General features: G+C 45.5%; 1 protein-coding gene across 7 annotated transcripts in view; it reads left to right on the top strand.

Moving 5' to 3' along the window:
• Positions 1-531: 531 nt before the first annotated feature.
• LOC142749968 (cytosolic purine 5'-nucleotidase-like) overlaps positions 532-27,231 on the top strand; it is a 63,090-nt gene continuing 36,390 nt past the window's right edge. The window contains exons 1-3 of one of the 7 annotated variants that reach the window (XM_075858611.1): positions 532-1,161; positions 2,519-2,643; positions 21,400-21,491. Coding sequence is in view for 1 of the 7 variants with exons in the window: in XM_075858609.1 (XP_075714724.1) it covers positions 24,296-24,420 (125 nt within the window). In the remaining 6 variants the exon portion in view is untranslated. Of the gene's footprint in view, positions 1,162-1,572; positions 1,913-2,518; positions 2,644-21,399; positions 21,492-24,169; positions 24,421-27,231 lie in introns of those variants that run through there. The other 6 variants (XM_075858610.1, XM_075858614.1, XM_075858613.1 and 3 more) reach the window with 6 other exon arrangements.

Genomic DNA, 27,231 nt, shown 5'->3' with positions numbered 1-27,231 from the left:
ATTTCTTGTAATCTAGTGTGTCGTGTTGTCTCATCTGTTACAATCCTAGAGATGCGTTTATATTGAGATTTAGGAAGTGAGGTTTTAGTTTTATACGGATGGTTACTCTGGAAATGGAGCAGGCCATTTCTGTCTGAAAACGCGATAAATTCCAGAGGGACGCAACGGATTACGATAACAACAGGGTTTACCGATGGAACGAGTCGTCAACTTACGCAAATTCATGGCGCCAACCACGACAACAAACAGAAAATTTCTCCAGTTCTGGCAGCGACTCCTCTATTGGTCGACGTCCAAGAACTGCATAATACGATTCAAGAAGATCACACACCTTGTACCACCCGCAACGACACTAAACTAAATAGAATTCCGTTTGTACATACATATCACCCTTTGGTTCCAAAATTCCAACAAATTATTAGAAAACATTGGCACCACCTCAGTACAGCCTACCCGACCATTCAAGAATTTAAGTCGCCTGCGATGATGTGCCTCAAACGCCCACCCAATTTCAGGGATAGATTGGTTAGAGCAGACATTGGCAGCAACACTAAATTGCCCAGACAAACTTTCTTACGACCCAGACATAATGGAACTTTCCCATGCCTCCATTGCTCATGCTGCTCCAACGTTATCAAGGGTGATCGGTTCCAGCATCCCCACACTAATAAATCTTTTCCCATAAAAGGCTTCTATACATGTGATACCAATTTTGTGGTATACCTGGTAAAGTGCCCGTGTGGGCTAATATATGTGGGCGAAACCACACAACACATTAGGGATCGCATAACAAGCCACAAATCTACTATCCGCTGTAACAAAAACTGGTTACCATTACCAGACCACTTCAGTAAGGCTAATCATCAACTTTCCCAATTTCAGTTCCAGATAATTGAACACGTTCCTCAACCACGTAGAGGTGGCAACCACATACATTTACTTAAGGAACGGGAATCCTACTGGATACATACATTACAAACCTTAAGTCCCAGGGGTCTCAATAGGGAATTTGACCTAATGAATTGATACGAAACCCTATTATCTTCTGTGCAGTTCATGTATTAATGCCAGTTCCTATATCTTGTTTGACTTGCATATTCTAACTTGTTGTCTTTTCTGTTTCTAGACACGCTAGAGAAAAAACACATCCACATGGACCAGGTAAAAGTACCATAAAACCGGCTGTCAAATCTCATCTTTATTCCTTCATTTTTATACATATATATTTTTTCTGATTTTTATTTTTTATTTTTTCAAAATTTTTTCTAATTTTTCTAATTTTCCCTTCTCTCCATGTTGCCATGACTACTATCACCTTCTATACCGTTCCTACATCTATCCTTACATTGACATCCCATACACATGGGCTGAGATCATCTATACCTTCAGACATACGGTCCCTTTCCTTCTCTGGTTCGTTGTCATGGCAACTAGATAGCGTCCAATCAGTTTCTGTCAACATACTTCTCTATATAGTTGCATTCCTTCATTACATGCCACTCACATATATATATATATATATATATATATATATATATATATATACACACTAACACACATTCTTACTATAATAACCTCAGGAATATTCATTGCACTCACATCAGCTGCTAGGTCCCTTTGCTCTCTTTCTCCACGGTCCCTTACTATAATTACCTCATGAATATTCACTGCACTCACATATCAGCAGCTAGATGGCTCTGTCAATACTCCCAGAAGGTTTCTTTTTCACGGTCCCTTGCTATAATTACCTCATGAATATTCACTGCACTCACATATCAGCTGTTAGACGGCTCTGGCTGTACCACTGACATCAGTTCCGGTTGGTCTGGTATAAACACAGACGCAACTCACATAGCACAGACACACAGGGAATATCCGGTGGACAACCCATACCAGTGATATCGTCTTACAGGTACAGCAGCACATGTCTTTCCTCTTACTTTCTCCCTTTAGTTTATCCTCTAGTGTTTGTTCCTTTTCACACTGTCCTTTATTTTCTACCGGTACTTTATGGTATGGTCTACAGTGAGGACTCTTTCCTCTCCCCACCACAATAACAAAACTAAATCAATATATGTAACCTAGGTATTGCATCACCATCAGAGGTTTCCAGATTGTTTATGCCACATACAGTTATATACTGCTAGATCCTCCTTGAGCATATTTAACTTAATTTTGTTCTGACTATTCAGCCCCTAGTCTTGTTTTTATAGATCATTATGACTTATTCTTTCATAGATGATTATGATTTCCTTAATTCTTGTGTTACGTGTTCCACTAATTGATCACGCAATTTTCTTTATACAGTTCAGTATTAAAATATTTTTATTTTTCCTTATAATGTATAATAATTGTTCTCTGTGTATATCTGAGGTGACAGCGCTATATAATTTCATGTAAACAGAGATAACTCATCTATATATGTTATTTTCATATTATTATTTTCATTTGTTCATACTGTATTTTTGTAAATTTTATTGCCAACTTTGTAAAAGCATTTTATTCTTTATCATTTTAGCGACCGTGACAAAGGCCGAGGTTCGGCCGAAACGTCTTTACCAAGTCGCTTTCCACCTCAACTTTACCATCTTTTGTTGCAATAAAACTTAAATTTGTTTGCATCTGGATCTTTTGCGTACCTCTGTGAGTGCTGGGGTTGTATATTTTCATATTGCACTTATGGTTGTTATATTTTTTGCTACTCTTCTTCTTGGATTGTATGGCACTCCTGCTGCCTATTTTCAGAATGTATTCGTTAATTTTTTGGGCTTGATCTAGGTTGTCACGCTCAGGGTCAACCTCATTTTTCTACTACAGATCTCCCCACTTCTTTATATCTTGAAGGAGTTACGTTTCTATATTATTTGCTTGTTTATGTTATTTTGTGTTAAATCCTTGGTCTCCATGTTTGGGGGACTACGGATAGTAACACTAATTTTGATTTGTTCATTTTTATATCCCTCTGTCTCACTGTCCTACAAGAGGTCACTGCTAGTATTAATAATGGCTGTATTTCTATATATGGACCCTTGTCACAATTTTCTACCATCTTTAGACTTAAGATAGGTTCGCATAATGTGCGGGGTTTGAATGTGCCGTAGAAGCGTTTGTTTGTTAAAAAAGAATGCAGCGAGCCCTTTTTCAGGAACACATTTTAAACATGATAAAATTCCCCCACTCCCCATTGGTGAATTTGCCTTATGGTTCCACAGTACTTATCATGCAGCAGCTAGAGGGGTGAGCATTGCCTTTAATAAGCGAGTACCTTTTACACTTATGACAGAAATGAAGGATGATGACGGCAGGTACTTATTTGTGAAGGGGAGAATAGGTGGAGACGTTTACACTGTAGCCAATTTGTATGCACCTAATGTGAATCAAACTTCCTGGATAGTACAGACTTTGCTATTGCTACAGGATTTTGCTGAAGGGGTTTTAGTGGTTGGTGGAGATTTTAATCTACCTCTGAACCCTATGCTAGATACAACCAGTTCTCAACATGCGTCTTTTCGTAAATTGTCTAAACTGAATAAGATCTTGCACTCTCTACATTTAGTGGATATGTGGAGACTATTTCACCCCACGGATAAAGATTATACATATTTTTCTCCCACACATGAAACGTACCATAGACTGGATTATATTTTTCTTTCAAAGAGATGTACTCCTTGGGTGCAATTTGTGGACATTGGAAATATTGTGCTCTCAGACCATGCTCCTGTATCTTTAACTATGAGTTTGGTAGATATTCCAAAGGGAGATTGGAGCTGGAGACTTAAAGAGGCTCTGTCACCAGATTTTGCAGCCCCTATCTCCTATTGCAGCAGATCGGCGCTGCAATGTAGATTACAGTAATGTTTTAATTTTTAAAAAACGAGCATTTTTGGCCAAGTTATGACCATTTTTGTAGTTATGCAAATGAGGCTTGCAAAAGTCCAAGTGGGTGTGTTTAAAAGTAAAAGTCCAACTGGGCGTGTATTATGTGCGTACATCGGGGCGTTTTTAATACTTTTACTAGCTGGGCGTTCTGATGAGAAGTATCATCCACTTCTCTTCAGAACGCCCAGCTTCTGCCAGATCACGCTGTGACGTCACTCACAGGTCCTGCATCGTGTCGGCCACATCGACACCAGAGGCTTCAGTTGATTCTGCAGCAGCATCGGCGTTAGCAGGTAAGTCGATGTAGCTACTTACCTGCAAACGCTGATGCTGCTGCAGAATCAACTGTAGCCTCTGGTGCCGATGTGTCCTCGCTCGTCTGACACGATGCAGGACCTGTGAGTGACGTCACAGCGTGATCTGGCAGAAGCTGGGCGTTCTGAAGAGAAGAGGATGATACTTCTCTTCAGAGCGCCCAGCTAGTAAAAGTATTAAAAGCGCCCCGATGTACGCACATAATACACGCCCACTTGGACTTTTACTTTTAAACACACCCACTTGGACTTTTGCAAGCCTCATTTGCATAACTACAAAAATGGTCATAACTTGGCCAAAAATGCTCGTTTTTTAAAAATAAAAACGTTACTGTAATCTACATTGCAGCGCCTATCTGCTGCAATAGCAGATAGGGGTTGCAAAATCTGGTGACAGAGCCTCTTTAAAGGGAAGGTGTCATGATTTTTATTTTTAATCATATTGCTTTTAATATGATATTAACATAAATTTTATTTATTTGTGTTCTCATGTTCTACATTTTACTTTATTCTTACTTTTACTTCTCTATGGGGGCTGCCATTTTTTTTTCCATCTCTGTATTAACGACACATACAGAGATGGAATACGGCACATACAACCCCATAGAGAATGCGAACGGGAGCCGTTCCATTCACAGAAGCGTACGCCGTGTTTGTGGGAACGGCGCATGCGCTGCTCCCATACAGACCAAAACAAAAGTCGTTCACAGAGCGAAATCCGGTGCCATTTTCATGTGGACCGGAAGGCGCTGCCGGACAGTAAGATGACGACTTCCGGCCGCGGCTTCCGGCCATATGTTCAAGGATGTGAAGGCGCAAGGAATAGGAGCGGCGGCGCAGGACAAGGTAATTTATGTTCGTGTGTGTGATGTGTGTATTATGTTTGTGTATGTTCGTGTTATACTGTCTGCTGAGCCCTGTATCTAATCCTCCCACACTGTGCATTCGCTCAGAAAATGGCGGCACACAGTGTAGGAGGTTTGAAGATTCAAACCCTCCTTCTCCTGCCACTAGCCAGAAGAAGGGAGGGGGGATTGTGTGAGGACACTAGAGAGAGTGTGTCCACCCCAAATTTGCAGCATAACTCAATGAGGTTGCTTTACCACATTGACCATGCTGCAATTCTGGGAACTGCTCCCTCTAGTGGCCAGCACATGGAAATGTTATAAATTAGAATCTAATTTATAATATTTCCTGACTTGTGAAAAAAATTAAAACAATGTGTCATCACTTAAATAATAATTGTTTAACTGAAATAAAAAAAAATATTTCTAGCGACACATTCCCTTTAACAATACCCTTATTGCTGATACTTCTAACGTGCATATTGTTGAGACTCATTTGTCTCAGTATTTTCTTCACAACGCTTCTGGCTCTATATCAGCGCCTATTCTGTGGGTGGCACATAAGTCAGTTATTAGGGGAGAACTCTTTTCCTTAGGTTCCTATGTGAAAAAACAGAGGACCAAAACTCTAGATTCTTTGTTTGCCCAGATTTCTCGCCTAGAGGGGACACATAAGAAGACTAAGGCTGCTTCTTCTTTGAAGGAACTGTCTGATCTCCGGGATAAAGTTAAAGATGTTCTAAATGTTCAGTCGGCTAAAATGCTTCAAATTTCGAAGTTTAAACAATATACACATGGTGATAGAGGTAATAATATGATGTCAGCCCTGATACGTATACACCGTGGACATACCTTTATCTCGGAGATAAGACTTCTGGAGGGAGCTTGGTTACAGATACTAACCACATGCCTTTCAGGCATTTTATCAGGATCTTTATAATATTAAAGATCAAGCCACCAATGTTTTTTTTTCTTTATCAAAGATTTTTATTTTGAAAATATAACAGTATATAAAACATTTCACATATTTGCCAAAAATTTGCACGCAGTGCAATATATTAACTTTCACATCATAATAACAATATATAAATATATGAACATCATTAGGAGGTAGCCTTCCAACCATCAAGATTGAGTAGTAATAGAAATGTAGTGGTAATAACTGTAATATGTTCACATCAAAACAGTGCAATAGTCAGGGGACCAGTCCCATAGTGAAATAAGAGTTGGCCCGTATAAGTGTACATTTAAATGTAGAGTTACACAAACACAAGACACCAGACGACAAAGGGAAACACATACAGACAAAGCGCACTCAGTTAGGCTATATAAGCTGTTCAGAACATTCCATCCAACCAGAGAGGTAGATCAGCACCACCCCGGAATCCAGACCACACTGCCCAAGTTTGGACAAAGAGCACTGATTTGCCCCTATCAGCGGACAGCAACTCCTCCATCCTCATAATCCCGTTCACCTCCGTTACCCATTCCTTTAAAGAAGGTACAGTATGAGACTTCCAGTGACGAGGTATCACAGTTTACGCCGCAGTCAGGAAATGCCTAAAGACACCCTTTTTGAGGTGTGGGAGTGATCCAGGAACCATGGAAGCTGAGGTCGGAACCTCAGTGTGAAAAAGCTTGTTACCCAGATCAAAAATTTTCCCCCAAAAGGGACGTAACATGGAACAGTCCCACCAAATGTGTAACATAGTTCCAGGAGCCTCCCCACACCTCCAACAGTCAGCAGACACATCAGGAAATATCCTATGCAACAAGGCAGGACAACGGTACCACCTGGTAAGTATCTTATAGTTCTTCTCCTGAGCAAAACAAGACGTTGGTAACTTGTGAGCCAGAAAGAAAGAAGTACCCCATTCCTCTTCAGAATATCGAACCCCCATTTCCTCGTTCCATGCAGTAGTGAAGGACAATTGAGAGAAAGAAAACTTAGGCAGAAGGATCCCATGTAAATAGGACAACACATGAGAAGGGGCAGTAGTCAAGGACAAATAATGTTCCAGAGGAGTCTTATTCTGTAGCAACACAAGACAGTCACCCATGGAAGAAAGATAGGAACGCAACTGCAAATAGGACCACCAGATTGATCGTCTCCCCGGGCAGGCCTCAGAGACAGCATTCATTGATAAGATGGCACCGTCAGGAGTAAGGGTCTCAGCCAAATATCCACCCTCCCCTCTCTCCCAACAGAGGAATGTATCAACACCCACCGCCGCAGGGAAGGAAGGGTTATCAAAGAGAGTAGTCAAAGGACCCGGGCGATGAACAAGGCCCGCAGTACCAAAGATCCGTTCCCATACCACAAGAAACTGAAGTGTGAGGAAAGGCAAAGAAATAGTTTGTCGCTGAAGGACAGACAACCACGGCAGAGAGGATAATGCAAGAGGAGACATAGCTCTTTCAATGCGCACCCATTGCTTACCCATTTCCGAACTGAACCAATCCACTACCCTCATAATCATCGCAGCTTGATGGTATCGTTTAAAGTCTGGAAAACCCGCGCCCCCGTCTACTTTTGGCCGACTAAGGACAGCAAAATGGATGCGAGGCTTAGAGGAGCCCCATACAAATTTAGTTATGGCCCTGTGTAAGATCTGGAAAAAACCGGATGGTACTACAATAGGGACGGTCTGGAAGAGGTATAGAAATTTGGGCAAGATATCCATTTTGACCGCGTTGATACGCCCAAACCATGACATACGGTTCACGCCGTATTCCGCCAATTCCTTCAGAGTACGCTGCAGAATGGGCGTGTAATTCAAAGCAAACAGGTCTGACTGTTGCGTGGGGACATGCACCCCCAAGTATTTTAAGGACGTAGATTGCCACTTGAACGGGAAAACCTGAGCGAGATGGGCAGCCAGAGGAGCATCCAGAGATATATTCAAGGCCTCTGATTTAGAGTAATTGACTTTAAAATTACTTAAATGACCAAAGCACTCAAACTCCTCCGTCAAAGATGGCAAAGAAATCATGGGAGTTGTAATGTACACAAGGAGATCATCTGCATATAGCGCCAATTTATGATGCTGTGAGCCAACACGTACACCATTAACATTAGGGTTGCTCCACAGTGCCACGGCCAGGTGTTCCATGACCAGAACATACAATAGAGGCGAGAGTGGGCACCCCTGTCTCGTGCCATTAGCGATAGACAAAGAGTCAGATAAAAGTCAGTTAACACGAACTCGAGCTGTAGGCCTATGGTATAACGCCATTATCCTATCCACCATAGTGGTGCCAAGGCCAACCTGCGTCAGGACACTGCGGAGGAACACCCAGTGCACTCTGTCAAAAGCCTTTTCGGCATCTACCGAGAGAATGCACATCGGTATCTTATGGGATTGGCAGTATGATGTTAAAAGGAGGGTCTTGTTAGTATTATCCCGCGCTTCCCGACCGCATACAAACCTCACCTGATCATCCACGATCAAGCCAGGCAGTAACGGTGACAGACGAGAGGCAAGTAACTTCGCGAAAAGTTTTACATTAACATTTATTAGCGATATGGGCCTGAAGTTTGCGCACGACGTTGGATCCTTGCCTGGTTTTGGTAAGAGGGTGATATGAGCCTCGAGGGACTGAGGCGCAAAGGGACATGAGGAAGACACAGAGTTAAATATTATTAGGTTTCATATTTACGGGAAATACCTGTGCGCCCAAGCGACCTCCCCGATGGTCACTTAGGCGCGGAGGTTTTCCGGCTGCTTATTCTTACGCCTAGGACAGTTGTTCACTTGATGCTTGTCATCCCCACAGTAGAAGCAGAGACCATTCTTCCTGCGGAGCTCTCTACGTTGTTGGGGAGACACGGAGGCCCCGAGTTGCATTGGTTCATCCGAGTTTTCCGTGGAAGAACGAAGCAACAGAACCTCGGGAGCCATCATGGGGGAGCCAGAGGAGAAGGCGCAAAAACGTTCAAGTCGTCGTTCCCTGAGACGTCGGTCAAGAGGGATAGCTAACTAATAGGTCTTTCAGGGCGTTCGACAGACCCAATCTAAACTGGCACCTCAAGGCAGGGTCATTCCACCGAGAAGCTACACACCACTTCCTAAAGTCAGAACAGTACTCCTCAACGGGTCTCTTACCCTGACATAAGGTCACCAGCTGACTCTCGGCAAAGGCAGTCTTGTCAGTCTCGTCATAGATGAGCCCGAGAGCAGAAAAAAAAAGGTCAACAGAGGAAAGTTCAGGGGCGTCAGGAGCCAAGGAGAAGTCCCATTCTTGGGGTCCATCCTGGAGCCGGGACATAATTATACCCACTCGCTGGCTCTCAGAACCTGAGGAGTGGGGCCTTAGACAGAAGTAGAGCCTACAACTCTCCCGAAAGGAGAAAAACGTCTTCCGGTCCCCTGAGAACTGGTCAGGCAACTTGAGGTGGGGTTCAAGAGGTGAGGTGGAGGGCACTACCTGGTTAGCATCACGCTGGTTGCACCTCTGAGGCAGGGCTTGGACCTGTAGGGAGAGGTCCTGCATTTGCTGAGCCAGGGTCTCAAGGGGGTCCATAGTAGTGTAGGAACCAGGGTAGAAAAGGTATATGGACCTGTGATTATGTAATGTCAGGGTAGGGAGACAGACAGGTGAGCCCTAATCTACCCGCCACTCAGTCCCTGCCTACTTGCACGGCCCGTCCTAGGCGACGGCGTACAACTGGGCGACGGTCCCTACGCTCAATATGTGTACGACAGACAAACAGACAAGGGTACACAGAAGCTAAGGGAAATGGGGCAGTTGCCCACGGCAACACCGTGAGCAACGAGAGTAGTGAACGAGCCGAGTAAAACCAGGAGTGTACGAGGTACCAAACGCAGAGCAGGAGCGTAGTCAGTAAAGCCAGGGTCATATGAAGCAGAGGTCAATAGTAATAGCAGGAACAGCAGAGCCAGGAAACAAGAGAGAATCACAGGCAAAGGACAAGCAGGAAATGAAGGTATAAATAGACCGAGGGCGGGAGCTAGAACCGTCTGGCCAGGCTGTGATAGGTTCTCCCACTCCTCAGCCTACCAGCCTGAGTGGTAGCAGATCGAGTCACTCTATCAGACCTAAGAACAGATGCAGACTGATTAACCACGGGCGTCGACACAGAAGCTGTGTCTGGCAGATCCTTTACTTCCAACCTCTGGAAGTATACATGCCAACCACAATGTGCCCAAATAATACCGCCATATAGTGTCTAAACTGCAATGAAGTCAAATGGCTCACAGCTGACAACCTCCTTCCTCTGCTGCACTTTCATCACCCCCAACACTGGCAGCAGCTTTCCAGAGAGTGCATTGTGCACCGTGGTTTCTGGAAAAGTCAGTTGTCGGGGAGAAGGAGGAGAGCAGCCCACGGTGTACACCAGCCTATCTAGCATTTGCCAGAGTTGCTAGAGGGGCAGTCCAACCCTGGAGGAGGTTATACACCATTACTGAGCAAGTGTAGCTGTGAATTCAGCACTGGGGTGAGATATAACGCTTACTAGAAGCTGATACAGCATCTGCGTATCTCTCTGCCTCTACTTATGCTCCCTTTCCCCCTCCCCATAGACTTCTATGGGCAGCTGTAACCTGATACCTCAGTGAGAAGAGAGTTAGGCCCCATGCACACAAACGTGCTTTTGCGGCCGCAATTCCCCCGTAAATCCACGGGAGAATTGCGGCCCCATTAATTTCTATGGGCCCATGCACACGACCGTGGTTTCCACGGTCCATGCATGGCCCAGGCGCCTGGACCGCAAAAAGAACAGACATGTCTTATTACGGCCGTGTTCTGCGGTCCAGGCTCATAGAAAATAATGGAGGCGGCCATGTGAACGGCCCGCGATTTGCGGGCGGGTCGCGTGTGACACTCCGCATACGGCCGACCTGAAAATCACGGCTTAGGCCTCATGCACACTAATGTATTTTTGCATCCGCAATTCACCTGCAAATCTGTGGGTGAATTGCGAACCCATTCATTGCTATTGCACCATGCACACGACCGTGGTTTACACGGTTCCTTCCAGGACCGCAAATATGAGCCGCAGAAACTCATGCCTTATTACGAGCCGCAAATTCGCTACGGAGATTCCATAGAAGTCAATGGGCCCGTGGAAACTGCGGATACACCTCCGTGTGACATCCGTAATTTGCGGATTTGCGGAGGTGTTGCTAAGCGACGACAGGAAGTCAGCATAATTTTCCTTGCACTTTTTTATATGATCCGCATTTGGTGGATGACACACGAATGCACTACGGATGACATTTCATCCGCAAAATATGGACCACGGTCCGAGAATTTGCGGACCAGAAAAACACTACGGTTGTGTGCATGAGGCTAGTCTGGTCTTGAGGAAACAAAAAAAGCAGTAAATTCAGAGTGAGTAAACAGTAAGGGCTAATGCACACGACTGTGGCCGTGATCTTCGGGTCGGCCGGCTGCGGACTGTCAGCCGCGAGCCGCCTGCAAATCGCGTGACATGCATATGGCCGCGGCCATTATTTTCAATGAGCCCGGATCGCAGAACACGGCCGTAATAAGACAGGTCCGTTCTTTCTGCGGTGCGGGCTCCCGGGCCATGCACGGACCGTAAAAACTATGGTCGTGCGCATGGCCCCATAGAAATGAATGGGGCCGCAATTCTCCCGTGGATTTTCGGGGGAATTGGGGCCGCAGAAACACATTCGTGTGCATGGGGCCCTAGGCCTCATGCACACGACCGTAGCCATGTGCACGGCCGTGATTTTTGGGTTGGAAGGCCGCGGAGTGTTACCCGGCTCATAGAAATTAATGCACGTGGCCATGTGTACGGCCCGTGATTTGCTATGAGCCTGGACCGCAAAACAAGGTTGTAATAAGACATGTCCGTTCTTTTTGCGGTCCAGGCTCCTGGGCCATGCACGGACCGTGGAAACCTCGGTCGTGTGCATGGGCCCATTGAAATGAATGGGGCCGCAATTCAACCGCAGATTTGCGGGTGAATTGCGGCTGAAAAAATAGGTTTTTGTGCATGAGGCCTTAGGAGGGAGTGGAGCCTGGTAAGTTTCTTATGTTTGCTTGTACTGTTAATTTATGCAAAGCTTGTTAAAAAGCAGTGATTGTTTAATAAAAAATCAATGTGATTAAAAAAAAAACACAGGTCTTTTTATTTTCTTTATTTTTTTAAACTCTGTATCATCCTCGTGTTTGGACAGTGTTGTGGCAGTTAATATGGCTTATGGTGGGTGAAGTATGATGCATTATAGGGTCTCATGGTTTTCTGATATATGTTGTTAATGATGCTGTTTGGGTACAACCATGGTCCTAGTATGGGAACTATTGACATACATTTAGCGGTGTATATATAATATGGTCTATGTCTATCTATATTGAATGTATACTACTACCATTCCATGCCCTGCCTTGCGATTGACACTCTGTTCATGTACTGATTGTACATTTGTTTTTATGGGTGGAATTTTTAAACAGTATGTACAACTGTTTTGTTCGTCTTCAATAAAAGATTTTTGTATTTTTCTATGAAATGATTGCTATGGTCTTATTATAGCATCTAGGGGAAGTTTTCTTGGTGTTTATGTCTTATATATGCTCTCCTGAAGAGTCATTCAGTCTGGTCACCAAACCCGCCCTTCGAGGCTTCATTGACATCCTCCTGCTTGATTGATATCCCTCTGCTTCATTTACCTTGCCCTTGGCTGCTCCACGTCACTACCAGTCTTATTCAACTCTCACGGATGTGCCGTTGCATGCGCAGAACTGCAACTCTTTAGGATAGCGTCACTACCCCCAATGGTAATTAGAAAACAGCCCACGCCATCTCAAAAATAGATTTTCTAGATTTTGCTTCATCAGAAAAACCATACAGGGGTATGATTGGAAACATTTTTAGGTCATCTATTGCGGTATGGTGGTGGTTTAGATGGCTAAAATGACCTGACAGGTTCCCTTTGAGGCCTCAGAAGGAATTTGGATCAAGGCATGGTAATCAGGGCCGCCATCAGGAATTTCAGGGCCCCCTACAGCTAAATTTTCTGGGCCCCCCTACCGTGGCACCGCCTGTTAACGGTACTCCGTCCAGCACTATATCATGGTACCCAGGGCCGCCATCAGGGGGGGTATTAGGGGTACTGATGTGAGAGGCCCGGCCAAACCTAATTGAAAGGGGGGCCCGGCAAACTGCCGCGACTTGCCTTTGGTAGAAAAAAAACAGGCCCCTGCAATGGGGCCCGTTTTTTTCACAAAAAGAATGTCATGAGCTGCGGGCCCCCCTTTCAATTAGGTTTTGCTGGGCCTCTCACATCAGTACCCCTAATACCCCCCCTGATGGCGGCCCTGGGTAGCATGGGGGTCGTCATGGGGGCCGTCAACACCGCCGCCCGTGCGACCGATCGCGCGCACCCGCAAACTCCCGCGCATGCGCACCGGCGACCGCCTGGAACCGCGCACCGAATTTTGAGGCAGATTTTGACCTGCCCACACTATCTTGCCGCGTTTTTTGCCCGCGGCGATTGAGGACAGCAGACAAAAAACGCAGGTGAAAAATGCATTTTCTGCCTCCCATTGATTTCGATGGGAGGTCAGAGGCAGAACCGCGGCAAGAAAGGACGTGCTGCTTTTTCTGTTTTCCACGACTGGCTCCCATTGATTTCAGATTAAATCAATGGGAGGCGGTTTTGGAAGTTGTTTGGTGCTGATTCTGACGCAGTGTCCGAGTCAATATCAAGGCCCAAAAACTCTGTAAACTGGGCCTTATTGTTGGGGCTTATTCAGACGAACGTGTAATACATCCGTGCAACGTGCGTGATTTTCAGGCGCCTCGCACGGACCTATGTTAGTCTATGGGGCCGTGCGGACGGTCAGTGATTTTCACGCAACGTGTGTCCGTGTGTCCGCTGTGTAAAACTCACGACATGTCCGATATTTGTGCATTGTTCGCGCATCACGCACCCATTGAAGTCAATGGGTGCGTGAAAATCACGCCCAGCACTTCCGCAGCAGTATAAACTATGAATGAAAACAGAAAAGCACCACGTGCTACAAATAGAGTGTCATAATGATGGCGGCTGCGCGAAAATCACGCAGCCACGCATCATACGCTGCTGACACACGGAGCTGTTATGGACCTTTTGCATGCGCAAAACGCCACGTTTTTGCGCACGCAAAAAAGCACACGCTCGTGTAAATCCGGCCTTAGGGTAGGAACACACTAGGCATGAACACTGCAGATTTTATGCAACACATTTTATTGTGGAAAATCCGCAGCGTATCACAGTCGCAGCAGAGTGGATGAGATGTGAACAACTCTCATCCACACGCTGCAAAAAAAATGGACCTGCAGTGTGGCTTTTTAAGCCGCAGCATGTCAATTTATTCTGCAGAATCGCTGCCCCTCTGTTGCGGAAATGCTGCGGTTCTGCCGCAAAAATCACAAATGAGAAAAAAAAAAAAGGCATTTTTTTAAATTTATAAAAAAGTTTCGACTTGCCCCGGCCGTAGTCCTGGTGAAGCGATCCTCTATTCTTTGCGCAGCCCGGCCTCCTGTCATGACGTTTCATCCCATGTGACTGCTGCAGCGGTCACATGGTCTACAGCGTCATCCCAGGAGGCAGGGCTACGTTCAGAAGAGAGAGATGCGTCACCAGGACTACGGCCGGGGCAAGTCTAAACTTTTTTTTCCCTGCAGGATTCCCACAGCGGACACGCCTCACGAAACCTGAGCCACTATTTGGTGCGGTTTTGCTGGCAGAATTCCCTGCGGCTACCGGGGCGGATAAGCTGTGTAGTTTTACTCAGCATATCCGCCTAGTGTGTCCTTTATGATGTCGCTCCTGGAGCTGCTGCCGGTCTCTAAATAGGCAATTGGTCCAGTAGAATTTGGAATTATTTTTTTGTGTGAACCAGCTTAAAAAAATACAAAACTTTTGTGTTAGGGCCTGTTCACATCACTGTTCGCTTCCATTCCGGGGTTCCGTCTGAGGTTTCCGTCGGGTGAACCCCGCAACGGAAAGTGAAAGTGACAGCACAGCTTACATTTCCGTCACCATTAGCGCAGTCGACTACGCTATTAATTCCGTCCGAAAACCAGCCGGAATGGTGACGAACGGAAACCATTAGCGATGTTTCCGTCACCATTGAGATCAATGGTGACTGAAACGGAAGCTGTGCTGTCACTTTCACTTTCCGTTGCGGGGTTCACCTGACGGAAACCTCAGACGGAACCCCGGAGCGGAAGCGAACGGTGATGTGAACAGGCCCTAACACAAAAGTTTTGTATTTTTTTAAGCTGGTTCACAAAAAAAAATAATTCCAAATTCTACTGGACCAACTGCCTATTTAGAGACCGGCAGCAGCTCCAGGAGCGACATCATAAGGGACACACCAGGCGGATACGCTGAGTAAAACGACACAGCTTATCTGCCCTGGTAGCCGCAGGGAATTCCGACAGCAAAACCGCACCAAATAATGGCGCAGGTTTCGTGAGGCGTGTCCGCTGCGGGAATCCTGCAGGGGAAAAAAGTTTAGACTTGCCCCGGCCGTAGTTTAGGTGACGCGTCTCTCTCTTCTGAACGTAGCCCCGCCTCCTGGGATGACGCTGTAGACCATGTGACTGCTGCAGCAGTCACATGGTATGAAACGTCATGACAGGAGGCGGGGCTGCGCTAAGAATAGAGGATCGCGTCACCAGGACTACGGCCGGGGTAAGTCTAAACTTTTTTATAAATGTAAAAAAGTACCTTTTTTTTCTTTCTCTTTTGTGATTTTTGCGGCAGAACCGCAGCATTTCCGCAACAAAGGAGCAGCAATTCCACAGAATAAATTGACGTGCTGCGGCTTAAAAAGCCACACGGCAGGTCCATTTTTTTTCCAGCGTGTGGATGAGATTTGTTCAAACCTCATCCACTCTGCTGCGACTGTAATACGCTGCGGATTTTCTACAATAAAATGTGTTGCATAAAATCCGCAGTGTTCATGCCTAGTGTGTTCCTACCCTAAGGCCGGATTTACACGAGCGTGTGCTTTTTGCGTGCGCAAAAACGTGGCGTTTTGCGCATGCAAAATGTCCATAACAGCTCCGTGTGACAGTAGCGTATGATGCGCGGCTGTGCGATTTTCACGCAGCCGCCATCATTATGACACCCTGTTTGTATGTTTGTAGCAAGTGGTGCATTTCTGTTTTCATTCATAGTTTATACGGCTGCGGAAGTGCTGGCTGTGATTTTCACGCACCCATTGACTTCAATGGGTGCGTGATGCGCGAACAATGCACAAATATCGGACATGTCGTGAGTTTTACGCAGCGGACACACGGACACACGTTGAGTGAAAATCACTGACCGTCCGCACGGCCCCATAGACTAACATAGGTCCGTGCGAGGCGCCTGAAAATCACGCACGTTGCACGGACGTATTACACGTTCGTCTGAATAAGCCCTAACAATAAGGCCCAGTTCACTGAGTTTTTGGGCCTTGATATTGACTCGGACACTGCGTCAGAATCAGCACCAAACAACTTCCAAAACCGCCTCCCATTGATTTAATCTGAAATCAATGGGAGCCAGTCGCAGAAAAAAGAAAAAGTAGCACGTCCTTTCTTGCCACGGTTCTGCCTCTGACCTCCCATCGAAATCAATGGGAGGCAGAAAATGCATTTTTCCCTGCGTTTTTTGTCTGTTGTCCTCAATCGCCGCGGGCAAAAAACGCAGCAAAAAAACAGGCAAGATAGTGTGGGCAAGTCAAAATCTGCCTCAAAATTCTTTATGGAATTTTGAGGCAGATTTTTTCGGCCTGCAAAATACTCTGTGTGAACAGGGCCATACATAAACAGCACTTTGAGACACTTTACTCACCGTGTCAGAAGAGCTGCTCCCACTCCAGTCCTCGTCAGGCGATGTCTTCGGTCCAGATGTCGTCCTTCACCTCCAAGCTCCAGGCTCCAGAAAATGGCGGGGATCGTAGAACTGCCGCCGCACAACAACTAGACTCCTCCCCCTCTCCTTACGCAGCCACGCTCTGGAGAAGAAGGAGGCGGAGTCGGATGAGGAGGCGGAGTCGGACGAGGAGGCGGAGTCGGAGGCGGACGAGGAGGACGAGTCGGAGGCGGGCCAGCAGGTAAGTAGACTGCGCCGCTGTCCAGTGTGGCTGTCCTTCCCCCTAGATCTTGTGTTGCGGGCGCACCGCCTCCCTCTCGGCGGCGCGCCTGGTCGTTCGCGCGTGGGCGCGCGCGCTTGCGGTCGTTCGCGCGCGGTCGCGCGCTCGCTCGTACGCGCGCAAGCGGGTGGTGTTTCGCGGCGGTGATGAGAGGGGGGCCCGCAGCTCACGCCGGTGTTTCACGAGAGGGGGGCCCGCAGCTCACGACATTGTTTTGGTGAAAAAAACAGGCCCCATTGCAGAGGCCTGTTTTTTTCTACCAAAGGCAAGTCGCGGCAGTTGCCGGACCCCCTTTCAGTTAAGTTTGGCCGGGCCCCCTACAGGAGTACCCCTAATACCCCCCTGATGGCGGCCCTGATGGTAATACCACACATTTCAATAACCAATAAACTAAACAGACTTTCTGAAGATTAAAGGGGTTGTCCAGGTTTAGAAAAGCATGGCTGCTTTCTTTCAGAAACAGCACCACACAAGTCCATGGTTGTGTCTCGTATTGCAGCTCAGCACCATTAAAGTAAATGGGGCTTTAATCCTCTGTATGTTAAACTCGGAGCATGGCCCAATTTTTTTTTCTCACGGATTCCATATGAAAAAACTTCTGTGTGCCTCATCATAAAATCAGTGGGACACTGAGATACAGTATTGTTCATAGCAGGCTATGGGCACCATATTACTTATCCATTCAACACTTAGCTGCAATGCGGCTGTGTTTATGAGACCCTTAAAAAGATCAGTGAAAGTGATATCTATCTGAATGTATCTAAAGGTGGTCATAGATGAAATGATAATTACGCAAATGTTACTTTTTATATTTTCTAACCAAAAAGACAATTTTTGTGTAAAGGTAAAGCTGACTATGTAAAGCAGGGGTCTCAAACTCGGCCAGGTACATAGTTACATAGTTAGTACGGCTGAAAAAAGACACATGTCCATCAAGTTCAACCAAGGGACGGGAAAAGGGAAGTAAAAAATTACTACACATAGGAGCTAATACTTTTTTGTTCTAGGAAATTATCTAAGCCTTTTTTAAAGCCATCTACTGTCCCTGCTGTGACGGCTCCTGCGGTGACTATTCCATAGATTCACAGTTCTCACAGTAAAGAAGGCTTGTCGCCTTTGCAGGTTGAACCTTTTTTTCTCCAGACGGAGGGAGTGCCCCCTTGTTTTTTGAGGGGGTTTTACATGGAACAGGATTTCACCATATTTTTTGTATGTGCCATTAATATATTTATATAAATTAATCATGTCCCCCCTTAGTCGTCTTTTTTCAAGGCTAAATAGGTAAGTGGGCCACATATAGAAAAAATGGGAAGTTGACGGGCCGCATTACTTTCAAATTTGATATAATACTAAATTATTGTTAATCAATTAGTTATTTGAACTACTATAATAATACTACATTACTATAATGCTACACTACTATAATAATAGCGCTAAGTTTAAACTTAACGGAAATTTGCGAGATTTCTCCATGTGCTTATTTCAACAATCCTGTATTCTTGCTAAATGCAGTCCGGCAGTTCAGTTGGCAGCGTTTGGCAGACACACAAATGTCAAGATTGGGCAGACCCTTTTTAGATAGTGCCACAGTGCCCTCTGTAGATACTGCCACACTGCCCTCTGTAGAAACTGCCACAGTGCCCTCTGTAGATACTGCCACAGTGTCCTCTGTAGATACTGCCTCAGTGCCCTCTGTAGATAATGCCACAGTACCCTCTGTAGATCATGCAACAGTACCCTCTGTAGATAATGCAACAGTGCCCTCTGTAGATAATGCCACACACCCCTATATAATGCCAGTGTCCTCAGTAGAAACTGCCACACACCCACAGTGAACTCTGTAAATACTGCCACACACCCACAGTGCCCTCTGTAGATACTGCCACACACCCATAGATAATGCCAGTGTCCTCTGTAGATACTGCCACACACCCACAGTGCCCTCTGTAGTTACTGCCACAGTGCCCTCTGTAGATGCTGCCACAGTGCCCTCTGTAGATGGTGCCACAGTGCCCTCTGTAGATGCTGCCACAGTGCCCTCTGTAGATAATGCCACACACACCCCTTGTAGATAGTGCTACACACACCCCTTGTAGATAGTGCCGCACACCCCCCCCATTAGACAGCTCCATTGGGGCTCCCCCTAGGAGTGGAAGCCCCAGCTAGAGCGTTCCTGACCCTTTGTCCAGGGATTCCTCTGCTGGAGGAGCCCCTAATGTCACTGTCCATACACAGGGGCAACCCCAGAGCTGGTGTTCCAGAGCGGAGCACTAGCATAGGCTCTGCTCCGGAACTCTGGGGAAGCAACTGACATCAGTGTCCATATATGGACAGTAATGTCAGGGGCTTGCCCAGAGCTGGAGTCCCGGAGCAGAGCCGCTTCTAGCACTCTGCCTAGGATTCCTGCTATGCTCCTGATATCACTGTTCATATATGGAAAGAGATGTCAGGGGCAACCCCAGAGCTGGAGTCCCAGGCAGAGCGCTATTAGCGCTCCTACTGGGACTCCAGCTGTGCTCCTGACATCACTGTACAGCTCTGGGGAAGCCCTAGACATCGCTGTCCATATGTGGACAGCGATTTCAGGGAATTCCACAAAGTCCCGGAGCAGAGCCTATACTAGCGCTTTTCCCGGGACTCCGGCTCTGGGGAAGTCCCACTCATCGCGTGTCCATATATGGACAGCGATGTTAGGGAATTCCACAGAGTCCCAGAGCAGAGTCGATACTAGCGCTCTGCCCGGGACTCCGCTCTGGGGAAGACCCTGACATCACTGTTCATATATGGACAGAGATGTCAGGGGCAACCCCAGAGCTGGAGTCCCGGGCAGAGCGCTAGTAGCGCTCCTACTGGGACTCCAGCTGTGCTCCTGACATCACAGTCCAGCTCTGGGGAAGCCCTAGACATCGCTGTCCATACGTGGACAGCGATGTCAGGGGATTCCACAGAGTCCCACAGCAGAGCCGACACTAGCGCTCTGCCTGGGACTCCGCCCTGGGGATGACCATGACAACACTGTGCATATATGGACAGCGATGTCAGGGAATTCCGGAGTCCCGGAGCAGAGCCGATATTAGCGCTCTGCCCGGGACTCCGCCCTGGGGAAGACCCTGACAAACTGTTCATATATGGACAGCGATGTCAGGGAATTCCACAGAGTCCCGGAGCAGAACTGATACTAGCTCTGCCCGGGACTCCGCTCTGGTGAAGACCCTGACAACAATGTCCATATATGGACAGCGATGTCAGGGAATTCCACAGAGTCCTGGAGCAGAACCGATACTAGCGCTCTGCCCGGGACTCCGCTCTGGGGAAGACCCTGACAACACTGTCCATATATGGACAGCGATGTCGGGGAATTCCACAATCTCGGAGCAGAGCCGATACTAGCGCTCTGCTCGGGACTCCGCTCTGGGGAAGACCCTAACAACACTGTCAATATATGGACAGCAATGTCAGGGAGTCCCGGAGCAGAGCCGATACTAGCGGCTCTGTGTCCCGCGGGCAGCAGATGACAGCCTCAGACCCCTGATGTAAAGGTATGTTCACTCATTGCAGGTTTTTTCTGTAGCTATACCCTTAAAAATGTATGTATATTCCATCTAAATAAGACTATGTTCCTTAAATTTCATAACTTTGTAATATACCCTGTGTTTCAGTCCAGATCTCGAGGACCGCAGTTTAGATATGAACATCCATATATACAATGATCTCTATGAATTTATCAGGCTATGTAACGGCTTATGTGGAAATGTCTATTTATAAAATAAGCACTGGTTTTGTAGCTTTTTTAGAGGATAAAGTCCCACGACATGAGACATGAGTCCCAATGGCAGAGCTCTTTTTATTATACACAAAAACTCTGACCTACATAGGAGATCCTTTGTGCTGACATGGGGTGGGCTGGCCTGGGGTAGTCCTTTCATGTATTAGGCACCCATTACCTATTTTTAGAGTTTTACAAAGTTTTCCTATATTCTCAGGTAAACAATAAATTGTTTATTTGTAGATATTGTCTTATATGATATTATACCCAATGCAATTATAGATATTGTTTACTACCCCCTTCTGTCCCTCGCCCCTTTTTTTCCCTTTTGTTCGCTTTTTCCCTCTTTGTCTCCCCTATTTCCCTCTTTGTCTCCCCTATTTCCCGCCTACAATGCAGGTTCTCTTCAATTTGGGTACGTCATCACAAAAATGTTTCTTTCTGCTTTCTTTTGCATTTTTTATTCCAGTATTTCCTTTATCTTTTGAAAACAGAAAATTATGAAGTATATAAAAAAAAGAAAGAAACACTGGTTCCTCAGTTGTCATGACTTGGGCTCAGGTAATAAACGCTACAATAGATTATATTACATGTTTATAAGGCTCCATGCACACGACTGTGCCCGTAATCACAGCCCACAATTGCGGGCACGGCCGGCCGTTGACGGCCACCCGCGTTTTAGGGCCATGCTCCCATATAAAGTATAGGAGCACGGCCCGTAAAATACGAAAAATAGGACATGCTCCATAATTCCCGGAACGGTTCTACGGCACGGACACCCATCCATAGCCCTAAGGAAAGGTGTCCGCAACCAATAGAACCGAATGGGTCCGTAAAAACGCGGACCATGGTACGGTCCGCGGTTTTACGGTCGTGTGCATGGGGCCTAACACATCCAGTGCTCTTTCAGTTTGGGTCTATATAAAGTGAAGTATACCTGGGCAGATTTAATTTAGCCCTGTAAATTACAAAGCTGCACTTACCGGGGTTGTCACAAATTTTTCCTAATACCCTAAATATCAAACCTGTCCAATTATGTAGTGATACAGTAGGGAACAATAAATCACAGTAATTCAAGAATCTGTCAAGAAGACGACACAAGGATATTTACTAGGGATGTTTTAATGTGTTTTATTTTAGTTGGAAATGCTCTTTAGTAAGTAAGGCCCCATGCACATCACGTATTGGCCATACATTTGGCATGTACGTCAGGAAAATCCCAACGTACACACTAAACGTGTCCATAGGACTCCATTAGCCCAACGGAGGCCAAAAGGGTGGACCTTTTTTTGAAGGATGGAGATTCAGAAAAATAAATGTATACTGCACATTATACATTTTTAACATGGCAGCAAATGGGAATACGTCCATCACAGGTATACAATTAATGTATTATCATGGGCTTTCCAATAACCTTCCATGACGTATACGTTAAACAGATACCATAATAATCTATGAGATACGGATACCATTATAGTCTATGAGTATAGGGTGGCACTGTGAGGCATCTGTTTAACCCATCCGTCACTCATAGACTATAATGGTATCCGTTTAGTGTATACGTCACAAACAGGGTCATGAGAGTTCATGACGTATATGTTTAAAATATACTATTAAAGTCTATGGTGAAGGATGCCACTGTTAAGGCATCCGAGACTTCCTATGTTTAATGGAAACATCAGAAAACAGTTTCCTGCACATACGTACAATGTAGGTCAAAAATGTGTTGTTCATGGAGCCAAAATTCTAATTCACATTGTATTCCTACACAATGCGTAGGATATGTCTGGTAGGCTGAATATACACACAGTGCTTACTCTTGTTTTCGGTGGCATATTTTACAGGTTTTTTTTGTGCGTTTTTCAGACTCGAAAATGCTGCAGCTAGATATTACTTTAAAGTCTAAGGTAAAATATAAGAAACCCTACATGCCCAAGGTTTTGCTTTGTGGCGTTTTAGTAGCATTTTTGGGGTCAGTGGCATTTTTTTCAAAACGTGGCATGCTCTGGGTGTGGGGTTTTTTTCTGGCATTTTTCCCATAGGCTTCTCTATAGGACTGTACAAAATGACACAAAATAATTAGCCTCCCAAACAAAATGTCATCAAAGACGCATGAAGTGGATGGTGCTATGTTATTGCAATTTAGGGGTTGTCCAGGCACGGGGCAGTTTTTCATACTGATGACCTATCCACAGGGTAGGTAATCAGTATAAGATCAGTGGGGGTCCGACAGTCGGACCCGGCACCGATCAGCTGTTCCGGCTGCCTCTGAGCACTGGATGTTATACAGAGGTCGGTGTCGGAAGCAGATGGCCCCGTACATTGTATAGTAGCCGTGCTGCAGTACTGCCACTCTGCTTCTATTCACGTAAATAGCAGCAGAGCTGCAGCACGGCCGCTGTACTGTGACCGGAACCATCTGCTTCTGGCATGTACATGCGGTCCACCGATCATATACTGATGACCTATTCTGTGGACCTTTCAGTATGAAAACCTCCCAGTGCCCGGAAAACCTGTTTAATCTAGTCGTTCTGTTTAGTTGTGATGGTGATTGAGACCTGCCACTTTGGAGGAGGATGCCGTACAGGAAGAAAAAATATATACCCTTCTACATTCTGAAATAAAAGTGTTAATAGAACTCCATAGACGCTGAGGCAGATTTCTCACCTGAGCCTTTTTTAGTGCTTCTATATTGCCCCATTATGTATTAGCCACAGTGCTCCAATAACAGTGACAGTCCCACAGTCTTCACAAATGGCAACAATACTGTACCTAGTGTCAGCCAGAGTTCCCCCATATGTGTTTGCCATGATAAGTGACAGTGCCAGATTACCATTAGGTACACAAAATAATTTTTTCCCCGCCCTCTGGCACTGTGTGACATGCAGCGACTGAAGTTCAGAGATAAATGGCTGAATTGAAGAATGAGGTATAAGAAATAACTCTTGATTTGAGAGGCGCAGACACAGGGAGGGTCGGTAAAATATCCACACACGTGAAATTAGGTATTTTGCTTTATTATTAAAAAAAAAGCAGAGAGGGAGGAGATGTGCAACAAATATGGAGGACCATGTGAGACGGCGAGATAGATGAAATGTGAAGAACATAGATAGATGGACAAGTGGTGTGTATGTGACAGGGCAGGGGAAGACTGACTAAGACTTAGAGAAATGGGAACAGGAGGGATTGGAGAGAGGAGGGGGCTGCTAGAACAGGAGTAGGAGGGAGGGATGAAGCAGCGGCTGTCCACTTCTGATAACATAATCTGCAGCATAAAGATAGACCCTTGGACCTGTTTTGAGCTGTAGTGACATGGCATTGAGAGCAGCACTGAGCATACAGCTGGCACAGAGAACAGTGTAGCCATGGGCAGCATCAGTAAGGAGCATAATATGGGTACCGATGGGCGCCAGCTCCATGACCATCGTCTGGGCTCCACTGACACCAGCATTATGGATTTTCGGACACTGAAGAGAGATTACCACCACAGGTGACTGGCAGGGCGGGCAACGTGTTCCTTATTACTGAAGTTTAAATAGCCACCAAGACTTGTCTATACTATAATGTCTTGATATAGAAACATTCACGTCAAACCAACATTTATGCTGAAAATCATAATTTAGTTCTATGACGCATATAAGTCTATTGTCTGTATACTCAATAGCTTTAGTTAGCCATATGACCTGTTGAATGTATGTGCGAAACGGGGCCTGAAATATGAAGGGGCCCAACCGGACTGTGCACCACTCGAGTTCTGAAATTGGCTCTTGTATTGGGCACATTTTGGTTTCCACACTCCTGACTGTTGTAGCTTTGTGAGGCCTATGAAATGCTATGAAGCCCCAACAATGTTGCCGAATTGGGGGGCGGGGGTTCATTGCTGACCTCGGATATGCATGAGGGGGGGCAGTGTATGTTTCAGGTAGCCTTTAAACACAGTTCACTTTGCTAGTTCTTGTGAGCTTAGCCATTGCTGCATGTTTTTTATGATCATGATAATAATTCAACCAATCTGACCGTGACAGGAATAATCGGCGTGTCATGTGTGACAAAAAATTCAGATGAAAAGAAATCTGTTCCATTCGTTGCTGCTAAATTCTTGATTTTTTGGTTACTTTTTGTTATCACTGCAAGAATTTCCCATTTTTGGCAATGAAAATATAAAACTGGAATGATCATTTTGTTAGATTGTGGCAAAATTTCTTTGTATGCATATAGATAAATGTTGCAATATTGAAATGTTTGTCTGATCCTTGTGTTTTTGGCCACCTTAACTAATATCGAACAGTTGTATGGTCATTGTTGCCTTAAACTGAAATTAATGGATAACCATCAAGTCCATTGATTTCAATGTGAGATCTCTAGTCTTCCAGTGCCGTGAGCTCGCTGGATGAGGTGCTTGGTAGTAGCTAATAGAGGGGTGGTCTCTAAAAGGTGACCCCCTCATCCCTATTAGGTCAACATTGGACATAAAAAAAATTCTAGTGGACAAACTCATATTTGTGGTCTCAGCATGACAATTCCCCGACAGTTCCCTTTAGGAGAAAGAAGCATCCAAGGATTTTTACCTGTCCGATCCTTTGTTTCCCCAGTGATGACTATCAGAGGCGTCTGGTAGCAACTTATCTCCCATCCTACATAGAAATAAAAAACCTGTTTGGTTGAAGGGGAATATGGAAACATTGCTGCTTGGCCAACAACTATATTTTGTCTATGGTCCAGCTTAAAGTGGTTGTTTTACCATGTCAACCCCCTTTTCAAATGAATCTGGCCCGGTGATCAGCTGATCGCCACAGACTCCTGGCGAATGCAAAACCAAATGTGTAATAAGGAGGAATGGGGGTCGGGACCATTATTCTAGTGATTGGTGGGGATCCCAGAGTATGGGCCCCCAGCGATCATATGTTTATCGTCAATGCTGTGGATAGTTGATAAATGTGATTAGTGGGAAAACTTCTTTAACAAATCTCATCCACACACTGCGAAAAAATTTCATGCAGCAATCGACCTGTGGTTCAATTTTTTAAATCCGCAGCAAGTCAATTTATGCTGCGGAATGGTTGCGTGCCTATTACAGATTTATTCCTCATTGAGTTCAATGGGGAAGTATAAATTCACAACCAACAACAACCGTTGCGATTTTGCTGCGGAAGAGCTGGAAATCCAAGAAGGAGAATAAAAAAAAGTCCCCTTTCAAATAAAAAAAAAACAAAACAGCCCATTCCTCGCCTCCCCTACCGTTACCATCGCTGCTCCTCTGTCTGGTCTCAGTGCTTCCGGCCTTCTGGGATAAAATTTTATCCCATGTGATTGGCTGTAGCGGTGACATTGGACGCAACATCATCCCAAGAGACTGGCTCAACACAGATCAGACAGGGGGAGCAGCGATTGTAGGGGAGGCGGGAAATGGGCTTTTTTAAAAAAAAAAATCCCCTCTTCTTTCCTCTTCTTCTCCGCTGTGGCAAATCTGTCTGAAAATCTGCACAAAATTAAACACGATTTGGTGTAAACGTTCAGTCGGAAATTGCCGCAGTATCTGAGTCAGATTTTCTGCTGAGTTTTACAGAGAAAATCCAACCTGTGTGAACATACCCTAAAGGTTTGCTATATGCACTCCTCTATCAGGACAGTAATGGACAAATTGCCTAATACCTCAGTATGTATCGGGTTTGCATGTCAAAATCCCTAGTCTTAATTTCAGATGACGTTTGAAGTTCATCTCTATTGCTAAAAGTAATTTCATCAGACCAAGGGGCTGCACAGAGCATTTTGGCCATTCACCAGAGGTGCTTGATTGGTCAACTTTACTTTGGAGCCACTTATTACGCAACGGCTTTAGAAGAAAATCTTGGTTACATTTTATCTACAAGTGGAAGCGATTGAGGAGAGTAGCGGCAGGGAAGTCAAATTCTCCATGTCTGCTCTCTTACAGCATCGGCAAAATACATGTTCGTGTCTTATCTTCTGTAACGCACAGGGGCTTTCACAATCTGCTGATGGCCATTTCCCTTTTGCTGCCCCATTCACAGAATATTGTATACGGAATACGGTACCAGTAGTCTTCTAATGGCGGAGGAATTTGATTACTTCGTATTGATCGCCTCCATTCCTTGAATCACTTCCACTTGTTCGAGTTACAAACGCTTATTTGGGAATCACTCATGATACAATTCTCCAGCAAATTAAAGCGGCTAGAAATGTGAAACACCACAATAAAGTGAATCTCTAGCTTTTATCATCATGTAGTTTTTTTTAGGTGAAAAAGTCTCTGCTGATCAATTTCTTAATATATATCTTTATG

This window comes from Rhinoderma darwinii, chromosome 3 (genome assembly GCF_050947455.1).
Source record: "Rhinoderma darwinii isolate aRhiDar2 chromosome 3, aRhiDar2.hap1, whole genome shotgun sequence".
NCBI lineage: Eukaryota > Metazoa > Chordata > Amphibia > Anura > Rhinodermatidae > Rhinoderma > Rhinoderma darwinii.
This window is presented reverse-complemented; position numbering and strand designations above follow the sequence as displayed.